The sequence below is a fragment of the Toxotes jaculatrix genome, chromosome 17, assembly GCF_017976425.1.
Source record: "Toxotes jaculatrix isolate fToxJac2 chromosome 17, fToxJac2.pri, whole genome shotgun sequence".
Taxonomy (NCBI): Eukaryota; Metazoa; Chordata; class Actinopteri; family Toxotidae; genus Toxotes; species Toxotes jaculatrix.
The window spans coordinates 16697654-16722763 of NC_054410.1; the positions used below are offsets into that span (position 1 = coordinate 16697654).

The 25110-nt window shown below is 42.3% G+C and overlaps 4 protein-coding genes across 8 annotated transcripts; 3 read left to right on the forward strand and 1 right to left on the reverse strand.

Annotated features, from left to right (window-relative positions):
- Window positions 1-607: 607 nt before the first annotated feature.
- On the reverse strand, window positions 608-19365 carry fam167b (family with sequence similarity 167 member B). The gene is made up of 3 exons (XM_041061455.1): window positions 19354-19365; window positions 2482-2858; window positions 608-2007 (listed from the first exon to the last, which is right to left on the reverse strand). Exons 2-3 carry the CDS (start codon window positions 2770-2772, stop codon window positions 1744-1746), a joined length of 555 nt encoding a protein of 184 aa, XP_040917389.1. The 5' UTR covers window positions 2773-2858; window positions 19354-19365; the 3' UTR covers window positions 608-1743.
- Window positions 3993-9761, forward strand: zgc:154055 (uncharacterized protein LOC556036 homolog). Of its 2 annotated transcripts, XM_041061452.1 has the most exons (11): window positions 3993-4516; window positions 4857-4913; window positions 5346-5454; window positions 5650-5775; window positions 6934-7107; window positions 7190-7407; window positions 7526-7687; window positions 7820-7961; window positions 8833-9053; window positions 9152-9303; window positions 9495-9761. In XM_041061452.1, the coding sequence occupies exons 1-11, from the start codon at window positions 4332-4334 to the stop codon at window positions 9593-9595; spliced, it is 1647 nt and encodes a 548-aa protein (XP_040917386.1). In that variant the 5' UTR covers window positions 3993-4331; the 3' UTR covers window positions 9596-9761. The 2 variants fall into 2 exon arrangements, with proteins under 2 accessions (XP_040917386.1, XP_040917387.1); XM_041061453.1 differs by lacking the exon at window positions 4857-4913.
- Window positions 10479-14056, forward strand: tdh2 (L-threonine dehydrogenase 2). The gene is made up of 8 exons (XM_041061454.1): window positions 10479-10671; window positions 11334-11376; window positions 11460-11530; window positions 11660-11809; window positions 11902-12074; window positions 12189-12279; window positions 12379-12648; window positions 13148-14056. The coding sequence occupies exons 1-8, from the start codon at window positions 10479-10481 to the stop codon at window positions 13291-13293; spliced, it is 1137 nt and encodes a 378-aa protein (XP_040917388.1). The 3' UTR covers window positions 13294-14056.
- Window positions 14677-24552, forward strand: srrm1 (serine/arginine repetitive matrix 1). 4 transcript variants are annotated; one of them, XM_041061447.1, is made up of 17 exons: window positions 14677-14766; window positions 15680-15769; window positions 16013-16135; window positions 18483-18653; window positions 18971-19071; window positions 19180-19404; window positions 19595-19780; window positions 19882-20001; window positions 20211-20419; window positions 20600-20680; window positions 21476-21562; window positions 21769-21904; window positions 22023-22109; window positions 22210-22689; window positions 22825-23011; window positions 23376-23549; window positions 23718-24552. In XM_041061447.1, the coding sequence occupies exons 1-17, from the start codon at window positions 14746-14748 to the stop codon at window positions 23826-23828; spliced, it is 2589 nt and encodes an 862-aa protein (XP_040917381.1). In that variant the 5' UTR covers window positions 14677-14745; the 3' UTR covers window positions 23829-24552. The 4 variants fall into 4 exon arrangements, with proteins under 4 accessions (XP_040917381.1, XP_040917382.1, XP_040917383.1 ...); XM_041061448.1 differs by lacking the exon at window positions 21476-21562; XM_041061449.1 differs by lacking the exons at window positions 14677-14766; window positions 15680-15769; window positions 16013-16135 and adding an exon at window positions 16390-16518 and having other exon boundaries at window positions 17806-18653.
- The last annotated feature ends 558 nt before the right edge of the window (window positions 24553-25110 follow it).

The window sequence follows — 25110 nt, forward strand, 5'->3', positions numbered from 1 at the left end:
TGGTATGGCTTGAGGAAAAGGTCAAGGCAGAGGTGAGCGACACAGAGGAACATCAGTCTGTAGCGCTTTATTGTAAAAGCATTCACTAAAGAAAAAAGCCTCAAGGTATCATACCTCGGCCCCCGTGCGTCCTCCATATGATACTCATTTCCACTGTCGAGGTCTAACGTCACACATGAGGTCATCCGTGTCCTGAAGTATACCACATTATGATCATCTCAACAATCCTACTTGTGCTCTCATTTCACACAGTGACCCCGCTCTGCCAAGGCATATTTGGTTTCTTGTTCAACTAATTACGTTCAACAATGTCTGTGGTTCTGCACGTCCCTCTAGGGCCCCATTCATATGTGTGGATATTACTCCAGGTCATGAATGTCTCGTGGAAGGAAAGAAGGGACTATTGTGCACTGGTGGTTTTGAGACCATGGACAGATGACATGAGATGGATCTGATGGAGCATATGCTGCCATTTGCCCAAAATAAGACTTATGCACACTGTGCTGCACATAAACTATCCCAAAGTATCCTTTTACTATCATTTAATAACTTGTATTTTAACCATCTGTGTGTGCATATGCAGATAAAATACAGCTTACAACTGACATAGACATATTAAAGTGTCTTTAATATTGTGTTTTCTGTGCAACAGCTGTTTACATTTTAAGGCATTTTGAATTTTATATTCATTTGTCATATATGTACATTCATATTACAGTTGCATGATTTAACAATATCATGATAAAAAAAACAATAGATTTTTTTACACTTAACACATGTAAAATGTCATTCATGAAAAACCTTTTATTCTTCTTACTTGCTCTATGATAAACCATTTAACTTGTCCTAAATTGTCCACTAGGCAGCTCATACACTTTGTCACTGTCCAGCCATATATAGCTCGCACTCGGTGCTCTGCGGCATCTGGACATAGTACTGGAAAACAAAATACATCATGTGTGGCCTCCTGGGTCCTGTCACTGCAGCAGTGAGTGAGCGAGATATTTTTGGTTTGTGAAGAACAGGTATAAAGTGTGACCTCCCACTTCCTCTCAGGATACTGGTAGAGAAAGTACACAGATGAAGGCTTCAACAGCTGGAATGTGCATCTTGAAAATGAAAGGAGTGAAAAGTGTTTGCTGAACTGATCAGACCAGATGTACAAACCTTCATACTTTTCTTTTTTCTTTACGTCAACTCCACACAAAAGTCACATGTAGTGATGTAAAGCCGTTGTTCCCAAACTTTTTGGCTTTTTTGGCTCTATTTCTTTTTTCCACGACAATCTTCCAGCTACACCGTCCTACTCCCCCCCCCAGCTGTTTTGCATTTCTTTGGCACACGTGAATTTTGTTTACTTAACATGATTCCTGTGCCCACATGTACCTTCACATTTCAGTCTAGCTCTTAGTCTTCGTCTGTCTGCTTTGATTCACATGCGTTTGTGCAAAGAACAGTCAGTCGTAGAGCAGCCCAGGCTCCGTCCTGCAGGAAGGTGTGTCGGTTTTAATGGGTGTGTGCCCCTTTAGGTCGGCACACAGAAGCTTCCTCATGCATGTCAAGGCAGTGTACACATCAAATGAACTGTTTTCATTTTCAATTTTGGCACCAGTAGCTGGCAGCCACTCTTCAGTCTATCACTGAAATACCTTCAGAGGAGGAAATAACCCCAATAATATGACTACACAAACACAGAGGAAGCGGTGGGAACAGTCTAAGAAAAATTAATGACGAGTTGTGGTTTTAGCACAGTGAGAAGCGTCTAGAGTTGATGTTCATCTTGGTGAGGCCCAGGTGTTTTAGAGGGGTGGACAGAGCGAAGGCAGCCTTCATGGGGATGTCACATAGCAGGTCTGATTCCTCTCCGCACTCCTCCAGCTCGTAAGTTGCATCGTCCAGCATCTCCTTATGGCGGTCGCACACCTGCTCCACTTTCAGCCTGTGGATCTCACCACGCAGGCGGATCAGCTGACGGGCCAGACGGTTGTCCTGAACTTGCATTTCTCTCTGAGGAGGAAGCAGGGGTGAAGGGTTGAGGGAGAATTGGGGGTTGGTGGAGGAGATTGAGGAGAAAGTGAGCATCAGTGAGATATGTAGAGGTGTGGATTTCGATGACGTTTTATCATAGCTTTCTATCTCTTTTATCTAAGGTTATCAGTGACATGTGCAATATATGGGTAGCAGCCTGGGGACTGTGAGAAAACAGAGATCATATTGTTTCACCAACTGTTTGTTTAGCCTAGGAGGGCTGCATGAAGTCAGTCATGCTGTGCCTTGCATGAAGCCTAGCATTCATGCAGAGCAGATCACTAACAGATCACTGAAACACAGAACATCTATTTCACATGTACAGTTTGGAGGGGGAGCCTATTATTTTTCGTTTTACAGGCTTAAGAGTTTGTCAACTCTATTTGCACTAAAATTAAAACTAAGCATAAAGTATCTGAGTAAAACATAATAAAACGTTCATCAGTCACTCACCAGCTCTTTTCTCAGAAACTCCAGAGCATCATCAATAGAGTCAAAGCCGCAGATGTTGCGTACAACCAGTTCTGAGTTTTCACTCGTAGGCAGGGGAACGACTTGTCCTCCGGAGTCCGGACTGTCCGCTGAAGAGATTTCCTTCCACGACCGACTCTGCACCCGCTCCTGCCACTCCAGATAGGATGGTCTGCGAGTCTCTAACTTCAGCTTCTCTGTGAGCGCTTTCACGCTGTCCAGATCCCCGGCGTGTCCATCGGAGGACTCATCTCCGAACTCTTTAAAATCCATCTGCCCAGACGGAGAGTCCGGCCGCAGCAGAGCACAGTCCTTCGTGCTCCTGTTCACAAGTTCGCTCTGTGAAAGTCGTTTTGCAGCTTGGCGATTAGAGCGCGACAGGTCCTTTCCTCCTTTATAGGGAGATAAGAAGCAGTGACCGCCCATCCAGAGAACAGAAAGGCTGGATAATTTATAGGCCCTTTGTGGAAGGAAGCCAAGTTTCCTTGAACCTCCTCTGGACCATTGAGGCGTCGCTTTGACGCATATTGACTGAAAATACAAAATAAAAGTATGACGATGCATTTCAAGCAAACAAACTTATTCTGGAGTTTGGAGTCAAATGTGAGCACATAATTTAGGTTGCTCTGTTTCCAAAACATCTGTTAGGATATTATTAGTAAAGTATGAATTACAGTATACATTTTAGGTGTTTTAAAGCAACTGCATTTTACCTGAGTATTATTTTAAGAGGAAGTATTCAGATTATTTACTGAAGTAAAAAAACAAAAAATAAAACAAAACATTGCAACAGTGTAGAAACACTATTACAAGTTTTTTTTTTTAATTCAACATATTACTTAAATCAAAATACAGAAGTATTATCAGAAAGACGTACTTGAGTCAAAAATAAAAGTACATAATGCTCTTGATAATTAATGTTGAACTACTTTACATTCCTTGGTAGTTTAATCTACAACAGTGAATGAAAGTTTTATAAGCCTGTCACGTGTTTTTCTAAATCAGCAAAGTATAATAACTACAACTGTCAAACATGTTTAGTGTGTAGTATTAAAAAAAGTACATTTCCCTCTGAAACACAGTGCAGTCGAGGTTTAAAATGGAAACTGATTTACATTCCACCACTGTGTTCCTCATTTTTTTTTTACTATTTATTCTTAATACTTTGAAATGAGGCATTCTGCATAAATAAATGTACTTTCACTTCTAATACTTTAACTACCTGTTAAATGCAGACCCCTTTCTTGTGAACTAAACGACTCAAATACTTCCTGCACTACTCCTCAAAGCCAAAGCAGTCTGTGAGACGGGTCCTGATTTGGACCAACTTACTGTGTTTGTGTATGCTGCCATCTAGTGGCCATTTATCATCTAGCAAGGACCTCTCTCTCTCTCTCTCTCTCTCTCTCTCGCTCTCTCTCTTTCTCTCTCTCTTCCCCCACGATCTGCAAAACTTTTGCCAGTAATATGTGACACATCTCAGTGTTACTGTCTCTCAGGAAACGTGCTCTTCCGTTTTTGAGTCTGCTCAAGCAAGACATTTTCCATTTCCAGACCAGGCTCATACTCAGCCACCTGTGTTTGAAGAGGTGTTGCTACACTGGTGCATGGGTTTGTTCATAAAAAAATGAATCTATTTATAGCCCCCTTATCGACGAACAAACAAAGCGCAACTGCGGCACCATCCAACCAGCGGTGCAGACGGAGGAGGAGGCTTATTGCTTTCAGTTTCTTGCAAAGGAGGCGAGGAAGTGATTTTAAGTTGAGGGCCGGGTTGCTTATGTTGTGAAAAAGTTCAGCTGCGGGGGGTTTTGGCCTTTGACGAGGAGCTGATGGAGTTTTCTGAGCACATCAAGACCGCCAATGTGGAGGATGTAGTTCTCCGACAGCCCTTACACCCGCAGAGAAAAGGCACCCTGTGCATCACCGGCCACCACCTCCTCTTCTCGGGCAGGGAGGAGGGCAGCTCTCAGCAGGTTTTACTGCTCCTCAGGAACATCGATGCCATTGAGAAAAGGTAAGGGAGGAGTACTGAAAAGTGAGCGGTCATCACTGTGACACTGTACATCTTATCGAGTAGTTTAGTCGCGTATTACATTTTAAAATGAGGACATAAAACAGTAAGGATGTGATTTTCCAAATTACAAAAAAAATAAAAAAGTAAAAACAACAGGATTCCATCAACCGCCTTAATGTTGTATTTAATAACTTATTCTGAAAGATGCTTACAATAATTTGTCAACAGTCAAATAAATAATCACACTAATCAAGAATGACTAACCAACACCAGGTTGTCTCCACTGTGCATGTCAACAATTCATGTCTAATTACATTATTCCTCAAATCTTCTTAACCAGCGTGGAAAACCTTTTGGGCTATTCCGGTCTCTTCTCTAATGCAGGCCACAGAGAAAGGTTGGACAACATTTGTGTTGCACTTGTGTCTGCTCTGTGCTGCTCTTACTCCCCACAGTACCAAAGAAGGAAATTTGCTAACAGGATTACAGCAACTACTCTCTTGTCACCCTCCTCATGCTTATGATGTGGCTTTCTTGCTATTAACTGCCTGTTGCTGTTAAGCCGCGCAAAAGCTTAAGCTTTGCTGAAACCACTTGATATTTTGGTCAGTAACAGAGTGAAGGTTTCACATTCATTTGTCAGCAAGATGAAGCCCTCCCTCCCACACACAGCCCAGCTGACTGGGTTTGCCTTCCTTTCCTGCTGCAAGTCAAACTTATTGTGCTGCTAGAGTCCAAAACATGGGGCAGGGAGGGGGGTGGACATAGGGGGTTTTGTTTTCATTGTTTTGCTAGATTAATAGTAGTGTGAGTGTGTGTGTGTGTGTAGGATATCTGGATCCTCAGGGACGATTACCATCAAGTGTAAAGATTTACGTGTGCTCCAGCTCGACATTCCAGGCATGGAGCAGTGTCTCAACATTGCACACTCTATCGAGGTATAATAAATAATCGAGTGATCCTACTGGGCCTTGAAACACAGTATATCATTATTTATTTTTCTGTCCTATGATGGCTTCTTACATTATTTCTTTGAATACGTAATCTCTCACTGCTTCCTCTTTGCCCTTAATTTAAATCTGATAACAATCTGTTTCAGTGTCTAACCACAATATCTCGCTCACTTTCTGTAGACCCTGTCCTGTCTGGACTGTGTGTCGGAGATGTATCCTTTCTTTCACAGACCTTCTGATCTCAGCCTGCAGGACCCGTGGGGTCTCTCATCCCCTGAAAGGCACTACAGTGAAATGAAAGAGCTGGTAAGCATCAAATACAATTCTATACACTTTTAAACTTGTTGCAGCTCCATAGAAATGTAATCTCACGTGTATAAAACATATAGACACACACAAGTCTCACAGGCAGCCTTTCCCAGCAGTGATCCAATACCCACATGACAGGAAAATGCCAGGGAAACGTGAACATGGGGGTCAGGATTCAGGATATCCCTGTTGCTTAGCTGCTTCAGAATGTGCTGCACACAGCTTGAATTCATGCTTAACAGACAGACAGCTTCCTCTGGGATTAGGGTATTGCTATGGTGAAGGGTGGACCTTGAAGGCAGCATTGTGGCATGGGTTCCCACATATTGTGATGTCTGTACCTTTCATCAGACCGGCCTAGTGGCTGTCCTCCACCCAGAAGAAACCAACTAGACCTTGCCGCTACCACAGGAGATGGGCGATTCTGTGTAGTTGTCAACTGCAAATTGTAAACTAGTTAAGATTAATCAAGTGGAGTTGTTAAATGAATAGTTTAACATTTAACATTTAACACAGATTCACTCTCTTGCTTGAATTAGAAGATTAATGCAACTCTCAGGTCTGAAGAAGCTACAGCCAGGATTTGCTTGGCTTATCTTATTATAAAGACTGCAAAACTTAGAACCGTTAGATGCAGCAGAGACCCTGCTCCTTTTTTTCACACTTCAGTTTTTGTGACAATTAAATAATTGTATAGACTTAGATATATATAGAAATAGAACTGGTTTCCCATGATTCCAGTTTTAGCTAAGCTAAGAAACTCCAGCTTCATATAAACTCTGAAAGCAGCATCAATCTTCAAATGTGTTTCACAATTTCAAACTATTTCTTCAAGCTCCACTAGAGTATTTTTTAATGGAACATGTGTGAGTTTTATGTTAAACGTACCAGAAGGTACCATCACAGAATAACATACCATGTTGTAGTTTTGTCATTTTGGCAAAAAAAAAAAAAGACAAAACAATTTTTATCAATAAATCAGCAGTTAGCGTGAGCAGAGGAAGGCTGACCTTCCCTTATTCGAGCTGTTTCCTGTTACATCAATATGAAGTTGAAATTTCACAAACAGGGCCCACTAACTATTGTTTTCAGTTATTGACTAGTTATTTGTTGCTGTGTCAAACATTTATCACCCTCTCTGTTCTCTTTTTGCAGCATGATAGGTGGAGATTAAGTAGTGTGAACAGAAAATACTCAGTCTGTCCCACCTACCCCCCAGCTGTCGTCGTTCCCAAGGATATTACTGATGACATGCTGATGAAAGTGGCCAAATTCAGACAGGGAGGACGCTTCCCTGTTCTCTGCTACCACCACAGGAAGAATGGCATGGTGAGATGTTTGTGTGTTTCTCTTCAAGCTGAACATTTTCACACGCAACTAAATAAATTCTGACCAAACGAAAACTTTTTAGGTAATCATGCGCAGCGGTCAGCCGCTGACAGGAGCCAATAGGAAGCGCTGCAGGGAAGACGAGCTCCTCCTCCAGGCTGTGATTGATGGCTCAGACAAAGGTTACATTATTGACACCCGCTCCAGTCAGCAGGCTCAGCAGGCCCGGATGACAGGTGGAGGGTTCGAGTCCAAGTCATGCTACAGCCACTGGAAGAGGCTGCACAGACAGATGGAAAGGTCTGCGTGTATGAAAGACTTGCATAGAGGGAGTGGTGCTGTTCACCATTTTATAATACTGATCTGTCCCATCATATTAACCCCTTTCACCCCATTCTCTTCATATGTTCGTAAACAGGGGTAAAGCACTCCAGGAGAGTCTAATTAAGCTGGTGGAGGCCTGTGGTGACGAGTCCAATAACATGGACCGTTGGCTTAGTAAGCTTGAGAATTCAAAATGGCTATCACACGTCCAAACTGCTCTGTCAACTGCTGGCCTGCTGGCAGAGTGTGTGGAGAGGTAAGATCTCAGGACATCTTAACAAATAATGGTATCACCAACAACAACACCACTAAAGCATTTAAGTCCTGACAACAGCACTTATGCATGTGGAGTTACAAGACTGTGTTGTGTCGTGTTGCTTTTGTCCAGGGACGGTCACTCAGTTCTGGTTCATGGTTCTGAAGGGACAGATTCCACTTTGCTCATCAGCACTCTGGCTCAGCTCATCATGGACCCAAGCTGCCGCACAATGGAGGGCTTCCTGGCTCTGCTGGAGAGGGAGTGGATACAGGTGTGTGTGTGTGTGTGGGATTGGGAAGATGGGATATAGACTACAATTTTTTAAAAAAACTTACAAATAGTTACAGAGATATGAATTGTAACAATTATTATTGTAACATTATGTTACCCATGACATGAGGAAGGAGTCTAAAGGTCTCTATTGCTCATCCTCATTCCTTCAGATGTATGAATCTTTCTTCACTTTTATCTTATCCATTATGCAAGGTTGTAATTTCAACTGGGAATTTGGGGGAGTTGATAAAAATGTTGATATGGTCATCTGTGTCTCCTTCAGTTAGGCCATTACAATACGCCCAAAACAGTAAGTTTAACAAGCAACTGCAAGTGCTGCAGCGAGTGTTTGCCAGATATTTTTTGCTGTGGCATTTTGAACAGGAGAAACTGCAGACACTACTCATGGCTGGGAAAAGTATTTCGCCGCCTCTGTGTGTTTTTCAGGTGTAAAACGAATCCTCATTTTGAGTCACAGTTAATAGTCTCCTAAAAATTCAAAGATAAGGCAGTAAAGGACAGGAAAGTGAAAATGCAGCAGTACTGTGCAAAACACAGGAACCAGTGAGTGATCATAATCTTTTATTTGCTGCTCTGATGTAAGTGATCAAAATTAAATTATTTGTGTGAGTACTATTTCAGCTGTGCCCGAGTGTAAAGAGAAACTAGTGAAGTAAGTCCTTCCTAAAGAGTGCAAGATAGTTGCACTAACTGCTGAAAGAGAGTTATACAAAAAATTGAAATGAAATTCCTAATGTTGAAACACTTGGTGTGTTTCAACATTAGGAAATAGCAAAATTTTATGTGAAACTACAGAACTCAGTGTGTTTGTATGTTTGTGTACGTACTGTGTGCGTTTCGTCTCTCAGGCAGGACACCCGTTCCAGCAGCGCTGTGTCCGCTCAGCCTACTCCCACGCTCGCCTCCTGCAGGAGTCCCCGGTCTTCCTGCTGCTGCTGGACTGCGTGTGGCAGCTGTGGCGTCAGTTTCCTCTGGCGCTGGGCTTCTCTGAGGCGCTGCTCCTGAGGCTGGCGACTGAGGCCTACTCCTCCGACTATGGCACCTTCCTCGGTAACAGCGATCAGGAGAGGTCGGTGGCACTTCTCTGTGTGACCAGGTGTTGGGAACTAATAGCTGACACAAAACTTCCTGTGTTACCTCACTCTGTTGTCTTTCTTCTTATCTCAGGTGTTCTCTAGGAGTGAAGGAGAAGACTCACTGTTTGTTCCGGGCTCTGCTGAGGCCCAAAGAGAGAGAGCAGTACTCCAACCCCCTGTACGAGCACACTGAGCTGGCAATATGGCCATCAGTCCACCCTCAGTCCTTGCAGCTTTGGAGAGGTGAGCTTTGATTTGCAGATATATTCCAACCCAATTTATTCTTTTTAACCTGTCACTAAGAATCATTAGTAACATTCATTCTATATCATAACCTCTTATTTAATCACACACCCTCCTCTGGTGTTGAATGTTTATGTGTTGCTAACTTTGAGTAGTCTTGGTGCTGACTGAAGCCCACGTGTGATCCTCAGGCTTTTTTCTGAGGTGGACCCCTCAGGCTCGTCACCTGGAAGAAGCTCAGGAGGAAATCAGAAACATGATCACTGAGTGGGGGAAGCTGGCGGTCAGCTGATCACCCTTCCAATATGTATGAATATGTGGCAGAATGTTACAGAGTGCAATGTCACTGACTGTGGAAATGTTTTTCATAATTCATAACAACCTGCTGTTTTAATGTAGAGTATTTTTTATTCTTTCATAAAAATGGTATTTGAAAAAAAAATGTGTTGGTGTCATTTGGGGCTTTCTGGCCTTAAATAATTTCACAGCAGATTTTACTTCTTTAAAAACTGACAAAAGAGTGTAATATTTTCTTTTATTAGAGCCTAGGTTTTGCATAATTTCAATAGGGTAATTATTTTCTGACATATATTCGCTCATAAATATTATCAATAGAAGAAGGCTGTATAACTGACACACCTCCCAGTCCTGTTAAGCTCAGCTAAACAGTCTTCACAATACAAATCCCTGTGCACAGCAAGTCAGCATGTTTGCACACACGGAGCTTTGCAAGCTGGAGACTGTAGTCCTGTTCAGTCAAGAGCCACAAGCCCTGGTGATTATACGAAGTGGACAAGAACCACATAGCCCAGCATGACTTTCTACACCTGCTTATTTATCCAGTGGTTACTGCGTGAACTGAAACGGTGACCAATCCGATGGTAATCTTTTCATTCTAACACTTAAATGCCTCAAAAACTTATCTGTCTTATCAGCTCTTATTTTGCAATTTAGCTTAGAAGAATAGTTTTTACTAAGTTGCATCTGCTGGTCTTGGATCAAGAATCATCATCTGTCTGGGATTTCTGATTTTGTCAGCACACAGGTAATGTGTTTTTTCCCATTCTATGTAAGTTAAATCTGTGTAATGTTATTGACCAAGATGTTGACGTTCTGTGTTATCAGCACGGTCTGATTAAGTTGGGTCTAACTTTTCTAAAGAACTGCTACTGGATATGCAACCGGGTGTGCGGGTCTGTGCGCCCAGTGCGGCTGTGCTGGGCCTGTTTTGCCGAGGTTGCCTCAGCAGGGCGCGGAGTTTTCCCGGTCGCAGCTTCAGTTCTTTGCCCAGGCAGATGAGCAGGTGGAACAGCCGGGAGACCTGCAGCCCCCCACCTCCTCAGGAAAACCCTCGTGTACTCATCACAGGTGATACAAATATCCCTCTGTTATTAGCACAAAATAGCTGCCTCTGTCTGACATTTATTTATTCAGGGAAAGATGGACTTTTCCACAGCTACCCATACACAGAACCTGTGAAGCTGCCATTGTTTTCTACCACTTTCACTGAGCAGCCACGGATTTGTACTGTTGGCCACAGAGCCTTTACAATAGGGGCACAATGCCTTGCTCGAGGGTACATTTTAAGGCCCTGAGAGAGGCACAAAACCCTTCAAGCAGGTCCTAAGTTTCAAATAGTGTGATATATAGTAGCGTATTCGAAGGAAGCATTCATATCATTGTGGCATCAATGGCGTGAGTGGAATACTACAGACATGTGCTGTCGTTTTTTTTTTTTCTTTTCGAGTTGTTTTCACTGTGCACTAACAGCAGGACCCCATTTTGACTCATCACAATAGATTGCATGCAGACAGTGCTAGTGACATAAAAGAGCCAATGAGTGGCTGTGGGGAGAATAATAGCCTGCTGTCACTTTTTGTTCCAGGATAAAGCTTTGGAACAAACAAAAGCTTTTTTTTCAGCTGTAGCATGGTGCAAAAAAAAAAAAAAACACATTGATTTCATTTTCATAACTAACTAACTTTTTTTTTTCTGTACTGATAAGATACTAAATTTGTCTCCTTATACAGGTGGACTTGGGCAGTTAGGTGTGGGGCTCGCACAAATACTGAGGTGAGATATTTAAAAAGTCCTGAGACATCGAAGTTTGTGAAAATTTGAAATTTGAATGTCTTCATATCTATATCAATGTCTAGAAAACAGTACGGAACAGAGAATGTAATCCTGTCAGACATCAAGAAGCCTCCACCTCATGTTTTCAGCAGTGGTATGCAAAATCTAATTCAAGTTTTATGACTTTTTGTGTTGGTTTTTTTCTTACACAATTCAGATTTTTCTCACTGCACAGAATATACAATTCTTGCATTCAAATGACCTTCCTCTCTTTTCCCATCAGGTCCGTTTGTATACGCTGATGTGCTGGACTACAAACATCTCAGAGAACTGATTGTAAATAATCGTATCACTTGGCTGGTCCACTACAGCGCTCTGCTTAGTGCTGTGGGCGAGGCTAATGTGGCTTTGGCACGCAAGATCAACATCACAGGTCTGCTTGATTGCACACAGCATTTACATGTACCAGCTTTTCAGGGATTATTGTGTTTACACTCCTCTTTGGATGTTCTGCTGTGCATCTAGGCCTTCATAATGTGCTGGACTTGGCCCTGGAGAACTGCCTGCGCCTCTTTGTCCCCAGCACCATTGGAGCGTTTGGCCCCTCTTCTCCACGTGACCCTGCCCCTGACCTCTGTGTCCAAAGACCTCGAACCATCTATGGCGTGTCCAAAGTGCATGGAGAGCTGATGGGGGAGGTAAATGTTTTTATAATCCACACACACATAACAGAGACAGCAATGATGACACATTGTATTTGTCATATTATTTCCAGATCTTGTTGTCATCTCTACCTGCTTCTCTTTCTCCAGTATCTCCATCATAAATATGGCCTGGACTTCCGCTGCCTACGTTACCCAGGTGTGATATCGGTCAACACACCTCCTGGAGGAGGAACAACAGGTACTGCATAATTTAACATCTCCATATGCCGCACACTGTGTATTCAGCACAGTCAGCTGGATGTTATGGACTAAGCACTCCGGGCCTCTGTCTTCACAGACTATGCAGTTCAAATTTTCCACGACGCTCTCAGCACAGGTCACCACGAGTGCTACCTGCGACCCGACACCCGTCTTCCCATGATGCATATCTCTGACTGCCACCGTGCCACAGTAGAGTTCATGCAGGCTCCAGAGTGCCAGCTGTCCCTGCGTACCTACAACATCGCTGCCATGAGCTTCACCCCAGAAGAGGTGGCTCAAGAAATTCGCAAGCATCTCCCTCACCTCAAGGTCACCTACAATCCTGATTCTGTCCGCCAGACCATTGGTACGACTTAACACGTGTGGCATACATACCTTCATACAAATCCTGGGTGGGATGTTACACTTTTTCAGTATTTTTAGTCAGTTAACAATTTACACTCGGCCAAATGGAAGTCCAACTAACATGACACAAATTCAGCTATATGTGGAGATCACATTGATTGAGGCCAACAAACCACAAGTCCAGTTCTCATTGAATTTGATTTGTATTCTAGCGCTGAAAAATTACAATGGCTTGTTGGGGATTGTGATTTAAAGACAAAACTGCAACAATGCTGGTGATTTGCTCACTTACCTAGTGCGAACTAGTTAAAGTGTGAGACATTTAAGGAAAAAAACTATATCTGTAAGATTTTTAGATCTCATGGTCTTTTCTTGGTTGGACCTAAAATCCATACGTTTTTGTCTTGTTTTATTGTGAAATTATTTGTGGGATTGATATTACTGTCTTTCATTAAAACTAATGTGATGGGGATAATGTGGTCATCTTTGTCACTTTGCAGCAGACAGCTGGCCAGTGAGGTTTGACGACACCAATGCCAGGAGAGACTGGGGCTGGGCACCAGCCTTCGGGCTTGAAGAGCTAGTGTCAGACATGTTGCGCTCCATTCGAGACAAGAGGACCAATGAGGGTTTGCCAGTCAGCTAGCAAAACCTGCTCCTCAAAGACTGACCAATACCCTACCCCTGACTTTTCTTAAGCCTGCATTTAGCAACAATACACTCTCTTTCACTTCACTTTCAGGCGTTGTCAACCACTATCCTGTGTTACTCTGGAACATTACAGTAATGAGCCAGGGACTGTTTGTGAAGTGGGAATCCTCAGTCAGAACCTCTCAATATACAGTGGACAGTGAGACGTCATACACATGCGCACAAGCACACACATTTCAACCTTTTTCAGGGAATAATATACTGTCAAACCTTCTCTCCATCTTTGTTGTTTTTAATTGTTACCATGGTATAAGCATCACTTTACACATGGTTATGTTGCCTCAGATGGAACAGAAAACTTATTTCTTAAGCTTTAGAGATTTCCAAATGTCATGTTAATCGCATGCATGGACACAATAGTCTGTTACAATGTCTATTGCAATGTCTAATACAATATGGACCAGTTACACATTTGAAGTAACAAATCTGTTGTACACATTGATTCCAGGATCATCTGGAATGGCTGGCTCAGTTAACTCTGGACTGTAATGACACATCATGTATTCTGGCTGTTTTATAAGGCAGTCTTTTATAATATAGTCTATCAAGTGAAAATCACACACTGTATACAACCCCATTACCCTTGCTGTGGCATCTAACAGGAAGCCTTTATTTTACTCTTTTTGCCAGCAGTGTGATTTTGGTTATGAATGAGTACCAATAACAAATGAAGCCTTATTTACTGTAGATTACTTTGGAAAACAATGTATAAAAATGCAGTGTAGTTTGAATCAGACCTTGAATAATAAAAAATGTTATTTATTGTCAATTGCTCAACTTAATGTATTCTACATATAGAATGTACATGATTATGGTGGCAACTAGGTGTAATTTTGTGATACTGGGACTATTTTGGCTATTTGATACCTCTATTCCACTACATTTCAGAGAGAATGATCATACATCTGACACCACTACATTTATTTCCCTAGTTACTTTGCGAATTCAGATTGTACATTTAAAAAAACAAAGCAAAACAAAAGATCAACAAGTAAAATGTGATGCACTGTTCAACTGTACAGCAGTTTATGAAGTATTTAGATTTGGCCCCACCTTGACCAAATATATACTGTAACTATATGCTGCTTAAACATGCGTCAATGCCATGCATCGATGTTTACCTATGAGATATGTGATTCTGTATGACACAGTGGGACATTTTGTGTAATGAGGTATTTTACTTTTAATAAGTACATTTGCTGTTGACACTTTTGTGTCCATCCATTTGAATGCGAAACCGTTGCATTTAATCGATCCAGCGTCTTCTTCCTCTACAGTCGTTACAGCGGGTGTAGTATTTTTTTCTGCCTCTAGAGGCGCAACCTTCATCCGGCTCGCCACACACGTCCTTCTCATCGGCGCCTGTTATTATCTATTTTCTTCAAGAATGGACGCGGGATTCTTCCGCGTAAGATCTTTAAACTTATTTCTACCCTTTTAAGTGTCTTGCTGCTAAGCTGCTTGGTGATACATTGTTTGTTTAGAACATTAAGGTGCCATGTGTGCTTAGGTGGAGGGCCGTACAGTCAGAGACGTTACAGCCAGGGCTTCGTCTATCAACTGGTAACAGTCATGGGTTTCGACATGAGTCGTGTTTCCGCTGGGCAACTGAATGTTGCTGCAATGAAACTGCAATTCTTAACAAAGAATAATGTTCGTTACCCTATGTTCTCGCGTAACGTTATATTGCTTACATATCATAGTCTTTCCATGTTGTGCAGATCGACGCATTTGCAGGAAATAGACGAGCCAACCTAGCTAGCTAGTGCTAATTTGTTAGCTTTTGCTAAAGATGGCGCCCGGGCGGTGCATCGGTTCTATCTCTGTGGGCTAGTCACGACCACTGCTACGCTCACGTTAGCGACTGTATATGTAGTCTTAAAGATATGTAGTCCCAATTTCTCAAATAACTACACTAATATGACCTTTGATATTATTCCACTTCAGATCTGTTTTCGGCCCAGACTGTGGCTAATATGAGCATGTCAGTTTTCCTTTGAGAATTGACCAGGCTAACTGTTAGCTTGACTAACGTTAGCTAACCGGTATCGGTGTCACGTCTGACATGACAAATTAATCATGTTACGGTGGTCACCTAAACTGACGTTACCGAACATTTAAACTCTTATCGTAGCGACACGTTAGCCCAAGTAGCGCAGTGTTTGCTAACTTTTATTCTGTGTTTTGGTTTCGGTACTGCCGGTTTGTTAGAGTGCAGTAACGCTGCGCCGGACAAACGTGTGACGCATATTTTGTTATGCGCGTAGGTATGGTTGTCAACGTACAATAAGCAAACTAACTAATATTTGATTGTTCTTTAGGGTACAAGTGCGGAGCAAGACAACCGTTTCAGCAACAAACACAAGAAACTGCTGAAGCAGCTGAAGTTTGCAGAATGTCTGGACAAGAAGGTATAAAGTCATTACACCTACAATATTTCTCTCACTGTGTTAACAGTTGTAACTGTCCCCAACAAATTGTTGCTTTGAAACATATAATTAGTGGTTATATTTGGAATTTGAAACCCACAGTAGAAATTTGTTTTAGATTGAATGAAACTGAAGAAGACAGTATCCATTAGACCGTGTACCCTCAGGTCAGTTAGTCATTTACTGTCTTTACTAACTGCCATTGGTTGCTTGTGTCACTCTTAGGTGGACATGACCAAAGTGAACCTGGAAGTCATCAAACCTTGGATTACTCAACGAGTGACAGAGATTCTGGGGTTCGAGGATGATGTCGTCATAGAGTTCATATTTAACCAGCTTGAGGAAAAGGTAATGTCTGTTTTTATTTTTTGTTTTGTTTTTTTCTTTTTTTTTTTTTTTAAACTGTCGTAATTTTGAGGGCATTGCATAGTCAGTAAGAAGGGATATAGTCAAATAATTGCACATCCTAGTCAAATTGAAATTTAATGGGTAAAGTAACAATTGGTTTAAAACTGATATATGATGACATAACCATGTTTTGCTGTTATGTGACAAAGTGCCTTTATTTAGCAGTCTTCTAATGATGATGTGATTTATGATTTAAAAGGCCTGAACCAATATGGATGTTATACCTTGCATCAGAAGTATAGCACCAACACCTAATTAGCTCTCTCCTGAGCCCAAAGTCACTGAGCCCAACTCTCCCTTCATGATGCAGTGTGTGGTTTGAGGTGAGTTATATGCAGGGATCACCTATATCATGTCAGTGTAAGACACACCTGAACAATGCCATAATCATATTCTCCATAGGTATTTGGAGTGCATCATTAAACTGCCCACATCCCTTTGAATGTAACTGGAATAATAGGTTGAAAACAGGGAGTATTTAACAATTTACCTCAGGCTATTGTTAAGAATAATAGATCTCCTTCCTTACATACTTTGAAGAGTATTTTAACACCAACCTGAAATACATTGTATTATTGAAAGTTTCAAGTTTTTTGCACCTCTACTGGGTGTGGTCAGAAGTGTCCTCTTTTGCACTTGTAACCATACCCAACATTGACACGAAGGTGTCATGAACACAGCCCAAGTGTATCTGTATTACTGTAGCAAGTGGAGAACTGCAGCCACTGGAGGTCAGCAAAAACAAGACTTTCAACTGATTTTGAGTTACACTGTAACAAGTCTGTTAAACCCTCTGTCTGCACCCAGCGTCTCAGTTGGATGTGGTCAGATGTGTAACAGGCTTATGTTTGTCAGCCATAAGGAACGGTAATTTTCAGCTTGGTTTTAAGTTACTCTTTAAAAACTGGAAGCTCTGTAGTGGTCATCCTTCTTGCCAGTAGAGCTGTAAGGCTGAGCCCCACCGATGTTATGTAGTTCCTTTTGAAGACTAAACTGTGCATGTTCTTCATATGATAGGGTATAGGCTACTTTTTTTTTTAAATAGACTCATTATGTTCAAGACTTTGCTTTGTTTTTTGTTTTGTTTTTTTTAAATCACACTGCCCCACTGATATGTTAAACTATTTTGGCTATCTGGGTGATGGGCAATTTTCATTGTACAGACTTACTTTTGGAAGTAAGTAAAAAGGTTAATGGAGGGAGAACAACCTTAGTTTACACACAGTATCCTCCACTAGACTGTTACTAAACTACTTACGCCAAATCAGATTTTAGCATGTATGCGTATAGTCCTTGTTAAGGACTTTCATTCTCCTGATATGGTAATAGGGACCGATATATTTATGAAATAGTGGTATCTATAACACCAGAATTCCATACAAAAATATGATTAAAAAAGCAGTTATTTTACTTTTTGCTTGCCATGGCTTTTGGGGGGGTGGGACGGGCTGTTGAAGCTAAGATTAAACTATACTGTTGTATGATGGTAAGAATTGGTAATTGAATTGAGATTACGGTATCTCACAAATATTCTATCAGTTGTTGAAATAAAACTCCCTTTTTTGTGTAACTGTGTACTCATTATTGCTTGTTCGTCTCTTGCAATTTAGATAAATGATATAACATTAAGCTCAAGGTGGTTGAGTCTCAAGCAGTAGGGAGGCGGAAGCAAGCCAAGGGAGCTCCGTGCCCACTGATCCCACGGGACTCACTGAAGACACCGGAACTGTACTTGCAGTGTTGGGTTTTAATGCACTCTGTATTGTGGCTATTTGTATAACTCCTGAAGTGTAGACTGTGGGGAGACTGGAAAACAGTGGGTGGGTAGAGACACAGAAATGTAAAGTAGTGGGGATAGGACTGAAGAAAACAAATATTGTAAGTATTTTTTTGTGATATGGCATTTTTTATGATAGATTATGTATCTGGGAAAAATCAGAAATGGACATAACATCAGTATTGCATGCAGTTTTTATATCACTAGATATGTCTCCCCTCAGCTAGCTCGCATTCTCAGTTTGATGAGATTGGGGGTACGATTTAAATCAGTCACACTTTTATTTTGATAGGATATTCAGTTCAGTATTGGACCTAAGGATGTTAAATATTTTAGTCAGTATCCAACATGTTTTGAGTATGGTTAACTACACAGTCACAGGTATAGTTTAGTGAGGAGTAGAAGGTAGGACGCCCCATTTTTGGGATCCTACCGCCCCCTCATTTTTGCCTTCTGTCATTTCAATGGCCATATGGTCTTTTCTCTCCCCCCTTCGTGTGTGTGTTGCAGCATCCGGATAGCAAGATGATGCAGATCAACCTGACAGGTTTCCTGAATGGGAAGAATGCCCGGGAGTTCATGAAGGACCTGTGGCCCCTGCTGTTGAGTGCCCAGGAGAACATTGCTGGCATCCCCTCTGCTTTTCTGGAACAGAAGAAAGAAGAAATTAAACAGAGACAGGTGAGTTTCTCCGTGAGGTAAAATTGGGCAAAATGGCTGTGGAGGGTCTGGTAACCCAGGCAGAAAAATACAGTGATGTAAGTAAGTCTGACAAGGTCACTGATTGGCAGAAAGAGTGTGTCTAACTTTGGAGGCACGTTCTTGTAAAATGCCATGAACTCGCTATGACTGACGTGCCCTAAAAGAACTATATACACAGACAGTAACATTGAACATAATGTTTGACACCACAGGTGAAAGTATAGGAACCCTGCAGGATAGAAGATATATTGTTGGTGAAAGTGATGACGTGTTTGATCTGTCATTGTTCTTGGTAGATTGAACAGGAGAAGCTAGCATCTCTTAAGAAGGTGGATGAGGATAAGAAGGAAAAGGACAAGGACACCAGAGAGAGGGCTCAGTCAAAGAGCCCAAGGAGGTAAGACAAAAAATGTTTTCAATATTGAGACCATTTGACAGAAGTTAGATTTGTTTAATTATTGCAGAAAATTGAAAATTATTCTCGCTTTCCCTGTTCGCTGTCCAGGCGGAAGACACGGTCACCCTCACCGCGGCGAAGGTCCCCAGTGAAGCGTGAAAGGAAACGCAGCCTGTCACGGTCCCCAAGGCGCAAATCCAGCCCAGTTGGTGGCAGCTCACCACCTCCACCCCTGATGCAGCTTCCCACAAAACCTGTGGAGCAGCATGTGGAGCCAGATACATCAGGAAGAGCCATGACAGAACCAGTGATCCAAGAAGCTTCTTCCACCTGGTTTGTGGAATACTTCCTTTGTTTCAAATTTAAAATTTTGTCGTGGATCCAAAGTTTTAGCAATTATTTGTTCATAATGTTCATCTTAGTTTCAAGTTCACTGGAAATTTAGTTTTAAGTATTTAATAGTTGGTTTTGTAATAAAGTGTAGTGAACATTTAGAGCTTAAACATCTTTCTCTGTCCTATAGTGACACAGTGGTGGAGGTGGTGAAAGCAGACTCGGTGATGGAAGTCAAAGAACCCTCCCCAGAGAAAACCCATAAGAAAGAGGAAAGACCCAGGTCTCGGGAAAGGGAGAAGGACAGCAGGAAGGAAAGACCTCACCACCGCTCCCGTTCTCATTCCCGATCTCGCAGACGGCGCTCCCGTTCAAGGTAGTTTCTGACATTTATTATTATTGTGTTGTTAGTTATTTGTTCAATCAAGGACTTCAAAGCTCTAAAACTTTCTAATTTCTCCCTCCCTACCCTATCAGATCTTACTCCCCTCGCAGAAGGCAGAGTCCCAGGAGGAGAATGTCTCCTCGTCGAAGGAGTCCCCCCCGACGTGGTCCCACCAGTTCCAGACACAGGCACAGGCGCTCTCCAGTCCGCAGGTTTGTGAGATGACCGTACAGGGTGGCCTGGTGATGAAAGGGACCGTCCTTAAGTGTTAGCCTCAGTTCCATTGTGATCGCTTCCTATTTTTGTTATTATAGTATTGGCTTATATGTCCTATTACTTCAAGATGCTACTGTGTATAGTTAGTCGTTTTTTTTTTTTTTCGTTTTTTTTTTCATGGTGTTGCTATATTTTTGCCCTGCAGGAGGCGCTCTCGTTCTGCTTCGACCTCTGGCAGCAGCTCCTCTGGCTCTCGCTCACCTAAAAAAGTGATGAAAAGAGTATCCAGCACACCACCCCGAAAACAGGTCCATCATCCGGACACCTCCATTAGCCCCGCAGGGAAGGACAGACGGTCACCGTCTCCACGGGCTAGAAGAGGCCGGGGCTCAGGTTCCCCACCCAGATCATCTGGTATGATCTTTGTCATTCTTACGTGGTTCTCTATATGTATGAGAGCACCTGACCATTTGAGCGCCTTGGCTCCTTCTGGGTCTTAGAAATTAGATCATTTCAAAAACCATAATAAAAGGAGTATGACTATTAGTATGACTGTTATGTAGTGTATCTAAAATTTTGTGCCTTGTTTTTCAGGTTTAAAGCGAAAGCCAGGAGGAAGGGGTGACTCTCCATCTGATAATGCCAAGCCCAGACATTCTGAAGGGTCTGACTCAGGTAAGCGATAAATTATGTCTCTTTAAAGAACCATAATGACCTTTCACCTCACGGCTCTGAAACTGAGATGACCAGTCATATGGAGTTTCTGGCCACTTCTGCTTTACAGAATGGACACTTTTTGCCCCATCTGTTTGCCCCGGTTTTCAGGAGAGAGGGGCATGATGCGGATGCTCAGCTGTTTAGGGTCATTGCAACGTGCTTTATCTAAAGTTTACTTACCATACTCTGTGTTCTCAGCATGTCCCGTTACAAATGTCACAGTTTTAATTATTGTTCCAGTGAGGTGGAATGGAGGATTTGTGAAAATGTACAGCCAGCTTAGATTGCCAGGCTTGGTTTACGTGTGTGGGGAAAAAGATGAAAAAATGTGATGACATTTCCAGAGTTTTGAATCCCATTTCAAAGTCAAACATGAATATTCTGCCTTTGGCTATAACTAGAATTTTTTTGTGAATGTTGAGTAAAGTAGAAAGTCGAGTAAATCTATGCTTAATTACCTCATTACAGTGCTCCCATTTGTTAACCTGTTCTGAAAATTCTGTGTGATAATCGTCTACTGAGCCCAGTTCATTCATCACTACAAAGTGAACAAAACACGTCATACCAACGCAAGTGAAAATGCTAGTATAAATATATAAACATATAGCACTACATGCCTCATTGAAACCTAATAAAAACGCAAATCAAAGAAATAAAAAAATCTATTTTCTGTATTATTTGTAACTTTTCCATGGCAGTCTGTTTCACTGGTTTTGCTAATACTGATGGGACACTCAATGCTCTACATTTCAGAGGAGGATAAAAATGAGAAAGGGGCAACAGCAGATTCGGTGCAGCAGCGACGTCAGTATCGCAGGCAGAATCGACAGTCGTCTTCAGGTTAAAAGCGTTTTTATCCCCGTTCTTTCCTCTCCCATACCCAACCCTTCTCTCTAACCAAGTCTTTGTCCATGTCATCTTGCACTCATCGTCTCATGGACTTTTGAAGCTGTGCCCTAACCCCAACCTTGGTGTTTTTTCCTCACCGCATACAGTTAAGGCTACACTAAAACAGTTGCTGATGCCCTCTGTCTCTGTGGTTTCAGATACAGGGTCTTCCTCCTCAGAAGATGAGGGGCCCAAGAGGCCAACAGCAGGGCCAGGCGCCAGAAATGGTGAAGTCAGGAGGAGACGAAGCCGTACCCCCTCCCCACGAAGGCGACACAGGGATCCCTCTCCAAGGTCAGAAACTAAGCACATTTGCACATTATCTGAACAATGTAACATCTAAAATTTAAGCTGAGCCTGTTCTGCATATGTTGTCCTTAGGTATTATTTTTTTGTGTTTGTACCCCTCTAGGAAGAGACGTTCTCCGTCTCCTGCACGCAGACGTCGCTCCCCGTCTCCCCCACGACGTCGCCGATCTCCCTCTCCTCCTAGACGCAGGTAGAATCATGTTCATTTTATTTCTAGAGCTGTCATTATGATATTAATATCTGACAAACTCAGAAAGTTTTTTTTGACTATTGTATTTGGTTATTCCCAGGTCTCCTTCCCCACCTCCCCGTCGACGATCTCCCTCCCCCAGGCGATATTCTCCCCCTATCCAGCGTCGCTACAGCCCCTCACCTTTGCCTCCACCAAAGAGGAAGATGTCTAGCTCTCCCGCCAGACGCTCTTCTCCAGGGGCAAAGAGACGTCCCTCCAGGTCACCCAGGCGCAGGAGTTCTCCTGCTCAAAGGAGACGCACACCTCCATCCTCATCATCACCACCCCGACACAGGAGGAGCCCCATGTTGCCTTCTAACTGGCAAAGCAGGGATACACGATCCCCTGCAGCAACCAGCCGCCTGTCCCCATCCCCTGTCAACCGCAGTCGCAATCTGAGGGGTTCCCCCAGTCCCCAGCGACGTTTTGAAACCTCCAGCACATCTCCATCGAACCAGCGAAGACAGCAGTCCCCTTCACACAGTGGCAAACCCATCCGCAGAGTGTCCCGCACTCCCGAGCCACGCAGCAACCAGAGGTAAACCGGGGGCAAGCATTTTATCGGTCAGACAGAATTCTGTAGTTTGATTCTCTCTGTACATTGCAAACTGTTTTGTGCATGTGCTGTTAGTTTTTGAATGTCCTCCTGATGTCACTTGGATCTTCTCCTCAGACCTTCGCCAAGCCCCCAGCCTGTGAGGAGAGCATCTTCCAGATCGAGATCTGTTTCCCCTCATCCGGTGCCTCAGAAACGTCCAGCCCCTGCATCTGCCTCCCCCTCACCGTCTCGCTCTGTCAGTGGGTCCCCACCACCAGCCAAAAAGGCCAGCAGTGGATCAGGCAGTCAGTCCCCAAGCAAGGTTTGATATTTTCTCTTAGTAACCTGAAGTCATAGTAGAATTAACACATATACAAGTTTAGAATTTGACTCTTGAATATTATGGGTATGTTTTTTTTGGTCAGTCTACACATGCATAGTTTCCACACATTTTGGAGAACCTTGATTTAGTCATTTCTGATCTGCCCTCAAAAATGTATGTTGTCTGGACGTTTGTGTGCAACAAAATTATGCTTAAATTGTTACATGCCCCTGAATTTAATTTTGTCTTGTATCGCAATAGGTGGTATTTTTAGCCAGGGCTTTACTCTGGGACAACTCCTGCTGTTTATGGTGTTACTTAGTAGCATTTAATGTCGTCCTCATAAAAGTCTATTTTATTGCAGAACTCAGATGTTGACGGCAGCGGAAAGAAGAAGAAGAAGAAGAAGGAAAAGAAACATAAAAAAGAGAAGAAACATAAGAAGCACAAGAAGCATAAGAAGGAGAAGAGCAGTGCCACTGGTAATGGAGAGGGACAAGAAAACCAGGGTGTGGAGGGGGATGCAGATTCAAGAAAGGTAAAATGCTTTTCTCTTATTTTCAGCAACTAAGGCTTTGTGATTCTTGTTCAGTAAATGTGAAAAAACAATCAAAGTAGTGGATATTATTTTATTTGCCATGCACCAACATTCTTATTTGTGTCCAGGTGGCAGAGTTGAGTGATACATTTCAACTTGCTCTTTTAGGAATCAGACAGTGAAGTAGACGACAGCTTGGACGACCTAGAGAAGCACCTACGAGAGAAGGCGCTGCGCTCCATGAGGAAGGCGCAGATGTCTCCGTCACAGATGTCCTGAAAAGAAGGGGCATTCTCACTTTTGAATTTTCCACTCTCTTGATGTTTGTCATCAACCTGGTTCAGCTTTAGAATGTACAAATTGTTAATTCTCAAGTCTTTTGTTTTCTTTTTACTGGTTTGGTACATTCTGAAGGGTGTGTTGCATTAAGAGCTTGATTTGTTGGTTAGTGTATTATCTAAACTGTAAAGCTTGTGTTGTCCATCATTTTAAATTGTTGAGCAGGGATATGGTTAAAGCTAAGAGGTTTTGAGTTGGGCAGGTTTCAGATATTTTCCACAGCCTAGATTCCATTGAGAAATGATTGCATGTGCAGTGATTGTCTCTGATGTGCATGAACCACTGATGTTACGGAGTGTAGAGAAAAACCAACATACAGTAACACACTGTTACTTCTGCCTTTTAGTAGTGGAACCAGTGGCACAGCTGTGTGCACTGTTCGAGGCCCCAACAGAATGTCTTCTCCCACATTGTAACTGAATAGAAGTGTTTTGCATTGTTTAACCTGCTGTTTTTTTCTGACTTTGAAATGACCTTGTTTTAAGACTAAAACAGTCTATGATACAGAGAATGCTTTAATTTTCCAAATGAATTGATATGCAATTTTATGTTGACACTCTTGCACCAAGCTAATCTCTGTGGGACTGCTATATGATTTGTATTTAGTAACCCTGGCTCTCCTCATCTCGTCATCCTTTCAGAATTAAAACCTTTTTTTATAGGATATGTGTATTTTCCTTAACATAAAGGGCTGGAAGATTTGATCACTTCCGTTTTAGTGGGGATCCCATCATTAAACGTATTTTAGATTCAGATGAATGCAGTCAAACACTTTTTAAAGCAGGTGAAAATACTGAATTTGTCGTCGTGGGTTTCTGTGTCTTTTACATAGAGTACACATACATCTTCAGGAGTTGGGTGTATAATGTTTGCATGCACTGCCTAGTTATTCAAATGAGGCATGAGTCCCCCATTATTAAGTATCTGCCAGGTCAAAACATCCAGTGACACAGCATGCTGCAGCATATTTAGCAGCTGATCCCAAACCTTTATAACAAAATCAATAAAAGGACTGGTTTCTTTGTCACTTGCTAGCCTTACATAGTTTTGAGAAAATCCAGTTACCAACACCTTTTTTTTTGTTTCTTTCATGCCAGTGAAAGTTAACCCCTAACTGACAATTTGAATTGTATTATTTTATTGCAAATAACAATTAGGAAAGCCATTTCAAGTATAACATGTAAGCAAAGGGGTAAACGAAGAGCAAGAGGACAAAATTAGG